At 35.4% G+C, this 10,072-nt stretch overlaps 1 protein-coding gene across 1 annotated transcript; it reads left to right on the top strand.

Annotated features, from left to right (window-relative positions):
• Positions 1-4,897: 4,897 nt before the first annotated feature.
• Positions 4,898-5,981, top strand: LOC115984604. The gene is made up of 3 exons (XM_031107625.1): positions 4,898-5,221; positions 5,346-5,532; positions 5,599-5,981. Exons 1-3 carry the CDS (start codon positions 4,898-4,900, stop codon positions 5,979-5,981), a joined length of 894 nt encoding a protein of 297 aa, XP_030963485.1.
• The last annotated feature ends 4,091 nt before the right edge of the window (positions 5,982-10,072 follow it).

The following is a 10,072-nucleotide window of genomic DNA, read 5'->3' as shown; positions in this document are numbered from 1 at the left end:
GTCATTTGTACAATTTATATGCAAAGAAACGATCACGGCCCCTTGTAATTATCTGTTTGAGTAATTTTTAATTTACATTATATTAGCAAGGTAAACCAATATTATAAACACAATATTTAACTATTTATCACTTTTTTATCTGGCCTCTTTTTGTTGATACCACAATAATAAGTTGTGGTTCACGGTGACAAGGATGTTGTCTACCACTTTCACTAAAAAAAAAAAAAAAATGGCAAAACTATACTATTAATCCCTAAAGTTTACCATGTAAGTGCAATTGGTCCTTCAAGTTTTAAGTGTGCGCTGTTAGTCCCAAAAGTTTTTAAAATGAACAATATTAGTCATTCTGTTAACTACTATTAATGTATTACTTATATGGCTAACAGAATAATAACTTGTCAATTTCTTTAATGAAAAAATTACAAAAATTATTAAACAAAGAAGCAAATTGATCCAGTTCCAAAATCTAATTTTAATTCTATCTGGTTTCAAATCAAAACCCCACTTGGCCATCAGATATATATATATATATATATATTTTTGATACAACCATCAGATTTTGAAATGAGAGAGAAAGTGATTAAACTCAAATAGCCCAAAAATCGGATCCCGTAGTGCAATCCTCAATGCCGATTGACTCAATTTGAGACTGGGCTTATGCATTATGAATTTCTCTGTCTTTAGTCTTCATAATGCAGTAATTCTAAATGTGGGGGCCAACTATCTAGAAGGTAGTATTAGAACTGTAGGAATTGGGCCTATGGCCCAATCCGAGGATATCAACCAATCCGAGGACGGTTAAATAGGGTTATAATGGGAATGGTATAGGAAGAAGAAATAAAGATTGTATGTGATAGTCCAAAACACGTCTGAGGATATAATTCATCTTGGAAACGGGGATCCGAGGTCGGTAAGAGTGTCTTATCATCCCAAGCATCCTTCCAGTTTGCATCGCAACTAAGAGTTGAGCATCGAATAAGGGATGAGCAAAGGGTGGCAACAAATATCTTCAAAAGCTGCTACCTTCACATTAAATTCCTCTCAACCAACTCTCTGGCCGCATTAATGTGGAGGTGATACCTGAACAGTGATCAAGCAGCCTTATAGCTACTAGTTGATGGTTCTGGGAGATGTTGGATGGGAAAAGATGGATTTCCTAGAATCCAACCTACACGTGTATGGTAGGGATGATACCAAGGTTGTAGTATATAACATGGAAAGATGGCCTAAAGAAAGGGATCGGAAAAACTCAAGAAATCTTTGTAAGAACATTGTGAACTCTTGGAACTTTGTTCATAAACAGGGCATTATAACATAAGCTCCTTAGGCCGTGCCGAGGACGAATCTTCCTATTTTACTTATGTTTAACAATTTTAATTCAGCAATTTTATTATCTTTCTTCTGGAATAGAATTAGTTCTCTCACCCACGCTCTATAAATTTATTGTTTGGGCTTGTTAGGCTACAACCCAATCCTATATTGGGCTTACTCCAAACCCAGTCCTTACACTAAATAATCCCAAACTATAAAGAAAAATTTTGGCTTGCAATTCAATTATACAATGATCAAGAAAGAAAATAGTAGACAAAGTAGGAATATAGATCCAGATTCCAACAATCTTCAAATGAATAAGAAGCGGAATTAAGAGCCTGTTTGGATTGCAAATTTTGGTAACTCAATTCTCAGTTTCCATAACTCATAACTCAAAAATGGTGGGACCCATAACTCAATATCCGTTTGGCAAACGATAACTCTGTTTCCATAACTCTGTTTTCATCACTCAATTCTCTGATTTTTGAGTAATGAGTTAGGGAAACTGAAAACACATTTTGGCTGTTTTCAATTTCCATAACTCATAACTCAATGGTATTTTCTTAAATAAAACTACTTACTTGGTCCCACAGTCAGAACAAATTCACGTGGTGCGCTACTTTTGATGCTCTCTTCAACGACTCTCTTCAGTCATCTAAAACTTCTCTCCTCAATTCAGTAAAGCAGAGCTTCATCTCCATTCCAGTACTCCTAGAAGAAGCTCTCACTGCCCTCACCTCCTCACGCACTATTTCACCACTCCGAGCTCAGCCAACCGCACCGCCGTGTCACGGTAACGCAGTGCTTCTCTGTTTTTTTTTTCCTTTTTTTTCTTTGTTTGATGTTTGGGTTTTCGCTTCTGATGTTTGATGGTATCAACCCGTGATGATGGGTTTTCAACCCGTGGTGATGTAAGTTTGCGGATCTGTTTTTTTTTTCTTTGTTTGATGTTTGGGTAAGCATTTTATTTGATTTATTGAAACCCGTGGTTATGGGTTTTCAATCGTGGTGAACCTGTGCTTATTTCTTTGCAGTTTTTTTTTTCTTTGTTTGATGTTTGGGTTTGCTTCAATGGTTTGATCTACTGGATTCTCATGGTTATGGGTTTATTTTATTTTTAAAAAAATAATTTATGGAACTAATTTATGGTGCTTCTCTGTTTGATTTTTTGTTTCAATAAAGCTGCTTGTTCTTGTTACCAACCAATTGCTCTGTAGATATTGATGGTGCTTCTTTGTTTGATTTTGTTTGCTATGAATTCTGAATCTTAATGTAGTAAGTTTATTAGCATTCTCCTAAGTGGAAACGACAATGCATTTTTTGTTTAAAAAAAATTATAAATGTATCTTGATTTTAGAATATGCTTCTAGTTTGGTAATGGCCTGTAACAGTTGTACAATGAGCTACCTGTAACAGCTGTCCCTCCCATTTTTTTGAGCCCTTTAATTAAGATTGAAAGGCTTGTTAGACCATGCTTTGGCTGGGCTCCGGCTTGTCTTAGTGACCTGAAATTGATTGGTCTTGTATGTTTGATTTCTGCACTAGTTTTAAATTTAAGTTTAAGGACAACCTTAATTTGACAAGTTGATTGTTCTGTAAAATACTTAGTTAGGCTTGGATTCTTGTGTGTGTTTTCTCAAATGAGATTAAAAAAAAAATGCTATGTTAATGTGGCTAGGTGTTTTGAGTAATATTCTAGCTATGTGGAAATGCATAAAATTGGTATGAGCTTTAGTTCATCATAAGGATAAAGATAATTTGAAAATTTGGCAGAGGTATATAAAGCACAAGCAGACTGTGCCTTACTGACAAGCACTGAGTGATTCTACCTCCTGTCTACCTCTTGCTAATTGTTTTCTATTTCATTCTCTTTTATTGGCCATCATATAGAAATCATGTTAGCAATGGCTTTCATTGAACTATTTTAGACATGGCACCCCCCATTGTCTATTAGAGAAAAAGGAGTTTGTATCATTAGGGTTCTAGCCCATTGTTCTGTTTGAGATTGTAGGGCTTCAAACCCAGCTTACCATATTATGAACAGATGATACTTTTTTAGCAAAGGCCATTATATGCTATCTCGTGTATGATATTAAAAAAATACTAACAAAGTTTTTATTTTTTTAATAAAAATGAGTTTCTAAAATCTGCTAGTTTTTATCTGATTATCAATTTTTGCTTTATTCAACAGCTTCTTGCCTTTCTTTCTTTTTCTGAATTAAGGATTTTTTTTTTCCCCAAGTGTGCATGTGTGTTGGGGTCTCTGATGTAAGAATTGGCACTTTGGCATTTTTTGACATAACAAACAATTATAATTGAAAAACACTATAGAAAATATTGCTTTTTTTTTTCTTAATCCATCCGCACCTTGTGGTCTAGGTTGGAAACTTTGGTGCTTGCCTTTTTTATGCTACTTAATACACAATGTTTGGTCTCTAATGTTTGTTTTTTAGTTATGGTGGCCTTTGTAAATCACATTAATTTCGTGTACTAGGAAATTCCTACAAAGTACATAGCAATAAAAATAAAAACAAAAACAAAAAAAGTCTTGTTTTTTAGTTATGGTGGCCTTTGTAAATCACATCAATTAGTTCCAGCACTGCACACTGTTTGGTTTGAATTTATTAACAACTGATACGATGATTTGTGTCTTCTTTTTTGTCTTGTATCTTTAATATTGTTTATGAATTTCAAACAACATAAGTCAGTACATGTCATTGCAATCATATATACATATTAATATGGATCCTATGCTCAATATTTGTTCCTCTAAAAATACTGGGATATCTTTATTGTACTTGTGATATGATTGTGTATGAGATGTGTGTGTTGTTCTTTAAGATGGCTGCAAAGTTGAGAACATGGGATGCCAATTGTGAGGATCTGTTGTGTGACTCCATACTTGGACACTTTGTTTGTGGGAATTTGCGTCCTTATCATGCCAATGCGCACGTGTGGGAGGAGATCACAAACTTTATTAATGCTCGCTTGGGGAAGGCTTTTACTGTGAGGCGGGTAATGAGGAGGTGGAAGCATACTCGACGGAATTATCAAAGATCAATGGGGGTCTGTACCAGAGCTCTTAGGCCCAATGTTTCCCCCGTGACCTCTCCAGAGCGATTGTCCGATGACCCGCCTCAGTAAGAGGTGGATGCGTAGTCAAACTAATGTAGTGCATGTCCCTTTTGATATACTGCTGACATATTTTGTTCCCATTATGTTCAGTAGCGAACTTTGTTATGGCTTACCATGTACTTAACCATGCACTAACCTAGTTGTATTTGTGGCCACTTACAACTGTTTACTAACTCATTGATTCGATCTTCCATCTTTTGTATATCTGGTCACACAATATATGTGGTAAACCTCGATGAAATATTTATATATTACCACTGTTTGTTATATATTGCCATTATTTCTTACATTTCATGCATGCTTTTTCTTATCCATGTTGATTTAACTGTGGAATATTTTTTTATTTTTTGGACTCTTTAAATCTACATGGTACATGAATCCTATAGTCCTATTAATCAATTCTTAAAATTATTATCTATCATGAGCTTACCACGTGAGATATTTCAAATAGATGGCACATGAATCACAAGAGACAGATGAGAAAAAGTGGCCTCCACATGTAGAACATATTTTTATTGAGATCATGTTGGAGGAACAACTTAAGGGTAACATGCCAAGTGGTGTGTTCAAGGGTCCTACATGGGCATCAATTACAGCTGAACTTAACCGAAGGACCGGGAAAGACTTTGTCTTAAAGCAAGTTCAACAGAAGCACAATAGACTCCAACTCAAACAACGCAAGTGGAGCCAATTGCTAAGACACATAGGGTTGGGGTGGGACGAGCAGACCCAAACAGTGACTTATTCTGACGAAGTGTGGCAGAATGTGATTGCGGTATGTTTACTGTTGTTTATTAATTATAAACCTATTGTAATTATTTATTTATGCAATTTGCCTCCAAGTTGGTAATATATGAACTGCTGTGTTCAGTGTGCTAATGTTTCCAAGGATATTGCAGGCCAATCGTGGTGCAGCTAACTTAAGGAAACAGGGATGCCCAGACTACCCATCACTGCAGCAATTGTTCACCACTAGTATTGCGACTGGGAACCTCCAGATCTCCTCAAACACTCATCCTCTGAATAGTGACAAGGAGCGTGCCCTAGAAGAAGAGCTTGCCAATGCCAATGCCGATGCCAATGCAAGTGCACCCACTCATCTGGACGATGATTGTTACACCCCTAACTTTGATAGTTTCCCATAAACTGTAGAGGATGCTGAGGTTGAGGAGGTAACCCGGAGGGAGGAAAAATGTCATGTGCAAGATGCAAGTGGCAAGGGTAAGAAGGCCTCGAAGAAGTCGGATAAGGTAAGTGAAATGACTACGGCCCTAAAAGAGTACAACGCAATGTCCGAACGTAGGTATAGTGGTAAACTCGGCAGGACTAGCGGTTCATCCGACCAATTCTCTCAATCCGTTGTAGGGGGTGATCCTTGTTCACTTTCCAAGGCAATAGGCGTGCTGAACACGTATGCGGATCTGAGTAACAAGGTCTACATCAAGATGTCAAAGGTTTTGCAGCAAAAGGATAATAGGGTAGTGTTATGTGTATGCCGGAGCATAGGAGGAAGTCTTGGATTGAGGACATTCTAAACCCGGAGGAGGATTGATGATGCATTGTATCTCCTATGTCTAAGCTATTTGGTTTTTATGTACTATGGATTTGGGTTGTTCTATTTACATTTATATTATGTTTTGTATGGATAATACGAAGGTTTATGTTATTTATGAACTTGTGTGTGTGTGTGTGTGGACAAATCAGACTCCTTGAAATAAAATATCCACAACAAAGTGTTTTCCCTCTTCTCCAATTTATTTTCCTTATAATTTTTTTACTTCAGTTTTATATTTTAATGGAATGCACTTTTTATATAAAATTGTGCTTCTAAGATATATTAGGACATGCTACGATTATTCCTTGGAAACAGATGATGGGGTTGAGAGTCGGTCAAAGGGAGGGAGGGAGTTTTGAGTTCTAGGTTTATGTGGGCTTCAGCTTGGTGTGAGTTGGGTCTAGTGGTCAGTGGGTTCTGTGATTTGGACATGATAGGGGTCTGAGCTTTGGTATGTTCTAGTGTTGTGTGTTGGCAATGTATGTTAGCTTGGTACATTCCTGAAAACACAAATTATAAAACAGTTGCACTCTACAAAATATGCTATAATGTACTTGAGTCAGGCACTATGTCAGTTTCAAAACAAATCCTATAGTTGGTACAATCCTACCAGCTCAAAAAGTGGTGAAATTTGGTTTTGATAACTATGATTATTTATAATTTCCAAAGTACACATCTAAACCATAATTGTCACTAATCATCCTATTCCTATGTAAGTTCAAGTAGGCAAAGTATTTTGTAACAAAATTTTCTCTCAAAAAGAAGGCATTTACAACTGCTTTGTGCATAATAGTATAAACTGTAACAAGACACCCCATTCTAAAGTACAAACTCAGATGTTGTCTAGTACGATATTAACAGCATAATCATGATCATGATAAGAGCCAGAATTCAATCATTAGTCTAAAAATCCAAAATTAGAGAACAATCACTAGAAGCCCAAGTCATTTTTTGAATTCACATGTATGAAAATAGTAGTAGTAAAAAAAAGAAAAGAAATGAAAACTTGTGAGAATTAGTGGAACAAAGTGAAAAGGATTGATAGCTACTATACAAAAAATATAGTAATAAAATTTTGCATTAACATATGGTAGTACATAAAAAGTGTGAGTCTCCAAACAAAATTGAGTCTCCAAAAAGTGTGACTTTTTTTCACTTTCTAAAACCCATAACTTGAAAACAAGAGATTGTTTCACCCCCTATATAATATCTCACTGCTTCACATACATGATAAGTACTAGATATGTTAACAATTGGTGACAAACAAACTTCTAGTTAAAAATACAATGCCATTTGTTTTACAGATTGTTGCTTTTTTTTACTACGTTATTTACTTCTTGCTTCTACACCTTTAACCACAACATAATCAGTTTCATTATGCCTCCTTCAAAATACCAAACAAGGCCCTGAATCATACATGTCTATCATAAAAGCGATGAAAATTTCGAACCTCATATGATTCCCATTTTTCTTTGTTTCTCATGGTTGAGAACATAATTTCCAAACCATTTTTCCATCGATCCTAACTTATCCTTTCTTATATCTTTATTTTTGAGCCTTTACCTCAACAAGTTTTTACCATTTCCAATATTTCAATCCCAATGGACCTTTAAGATTCATAATTCATAGCAAACAAAATCAACAGAGCAAACAAAATCATAATTCATAATTCATAATTCATAGCAAACAAAATCAAACAAAGAAGCACCAACAATATCTACAGAGCAATTGGTTGGTAACAAGAACAAGCAGCTTAATTGAAAAAAAATAAATCAAATAAAGAAGCACCATAAATTAGTTCCATAAATTATTTAATAAATAAATAAAATAAACCCATAACCATAGGAGTTCAGTAGATCAAACCATTGAAGCAAACTGGCATACTTCAAACAGTGGGAAAATGGGTTATTTAGAGTAAAACCCATTTGCATACTTCAAACCATTGAAGCAAATCGGCAATGGGTAAGCACAATAATATCATATAAACAAAAAAGAAAAAAAAAAACCAAAAAAGCATGTCCCTTTATTATTTTCTCACCAACCAAACAACGGGGAAAAACAAAGGCAAACAGAGTTCAAGCTATTTCCGTTCATTTTTCTCAAAACCCAAATGCAAATCACACAAATCAGATAAATAAAAAAGGTGAAAGAGTACATTCAAGGGATGAAGTAGCACCATCTTGGGTCGGAGGAGATCGTCTGTGACAAAATGGGGAAATGGGTGACGTTGTTGTTGTTGCTTGTCAGCACCGCTGGGAAATGGGTCACAACGGAGGAGATCACACCGCTGTACACGTCGAAGAGTTGGGTGTTGTTCACTCATGATGGTCCTGATGAGGTGAGGGAGCTTGAGAAATTTTTATGGGTTTGGGTTTCCTCATCGGCGCCGTTAGGAAATGGGTCACAACGGAGGAGATCGCACCGCTGTACACGTCGGAGAGTTGGGTGTTGTTCACTGGTGATGATGGTCCTGACAAGGCGAGAGAGCTTGAGAAATTTTTCTAGGTTTGGGTTTCTGCTTTGGGAGAGTGACAGGGCTGAAGGGGAAGGGGAAATGAGAAAAAAAGAGATTTTGATGGGATGAAAATGTTCCGCGGGTAACAAAACAGAAGTGCTCTGACACAGTAACAGTGTAGGGCCGATGAATAGTGTGAAAAATATTGAGTGATAGAAATTGGGTGATGATGCCAAACGGATGTGAAAAATTGAGTGATAAGTAATGGAAACTAAGTGACGGAAATTGAGTGATGAATTTTCCTTGGGCAAACAGGCTCTAAATAATCAACAATCAAAGCACATGTTATACGAGATAATAACAAGGTACAATGTCGTTGATCTCTTCGAGAAAGAAAGAGAGAAGTCCTTCTTGGACCACCCTTTTTTGGTGTAGCGTTAGTTAGAGGAGCAAGGAGAAACAAGTGCACTGCCAGCCAACAACGGAGCCCATCATGTCTTCTTCTTCTTATTGGATTGTTTGAGGCAATGAGGGCTTTGCTGTAGGGTTAAGATTTGATTAAGGTGAAGAGAGATCTTTTGTCTCCTACGTTTTAGAATTAGATGGGGATGGCCAAGCTGGGTTTGATTTAGAACCGAGTAGGATAAAAATTTGATTTTGGAACCGGGTCAGTTACATGTAAAATAATTTTTGTAATTTTGTTAGTTAAAAAAATTCTGGATCACTATTCAATTAGCCATATAAATAATTCTAATAGTAGTTAAAGATAGACTAATACTACTCATCTTTAAAATTAAAGGGACCAATAATGCACTTTTAGAACTTGAGGGACCAATTACACTCATAAGGTAAATTTCAAATATACATCAAATACAAATAGTGTAGTTTCGCCAAAAAAATTAAAATATCATCTATCACTTCTTGTAAAGCATTTAAAGATGCTAGCAACTAAAATACTAAAAAAATGCAAGCTACAGACGAGCTATGCTTAAAAAGTTAAGAAATAAAGCTAAGAGCACTAGCAATAGGAGTGTAAATACCCCCAGTTGCTATTTTACAATCCAAAACAGCAAAAACCCACTCCATCCAAGTTTCTATGCTTAAAAAAATTTGCAACCTATGAATAGTGAGGTTGCATATATGCAACAAGAAAAAAAAATTTTAATCTTGTGGTTATGCGTGAAGAGAAAAAGATAATGGGAGAAAAATAAGAGAGAATAATAACTTTTTATTATTTTATTAAGTAATTTATATTATTTTATTGAGTTGCATATAAAAATAAAAATATAAAGTAAATTGATAAAATAGTGTTTAAAGATGCAAAATATATATATATATATAATTTTTTTTTCTTTTTTTCTTTTTTCATCCCATATGCTAGTGAGCTAGGTTGTCATCTTTAACCACCTCCAAATTTGTAATTAAAAATAATTTTTTATTTATTCTCTCTCTTCCTGTATTTTAAAAAATATTTTCCCTTTCCCTCTTTTATGTCTTCCCTCTTTTCCGCCATTTCTCCCTCTCAGTTTTTTTTATTTTTTATTTTTCCTCTCTTTTCTTATCCTGTGCCGTTTTTATCTTCTTATTTTTTCTTCTCTCTTCTCACCGGTTCTCTT

This window comes from Quercus lobata, chromosome 4, assembly GCF_001633185.2.
Source record: "Quercus lobata isolate SW786 chromosome 4, ValleyOak3.0 Primary Assembly, whole genome shotgun sequence".
NCBI lineage: Eukaryota > Viridiplantae > Streptophyta > Magnoliopsida > Fagales > Fagaceae > Quercus > Quercus lobata.
This window is presented reverse-complemented; position numbering and strand designations above follow the sequence as displayed.

What these genes read in the sequence shown, in the direction of transcription:
- LOC115984604 (XM_031107625.1), top strand. Translation starts at nt 4,898, where the DNA reads ATGGCACATGAATCACAAGAGACAGATGAGAAAAAGTGGCCTCCACAT. An exon ending in TGTGGCAGAATGTGATTGCG is followed by an intron (nt 5,222 to 5,345) that starts GTATGTTTACTG and finishes AGGATATTGCAG; the next exon opens with GCCAATCGTGGTGCAGCTAA. An exon ending in CAATGCCGATGCCAATGCAA is followed by an intron (nt 5,533 to 5,598) that starts GTGCACCCACTC and finishes CATAAACTGTAG; the next exon opens with AGGATGCTGAGGTTGAGGAG.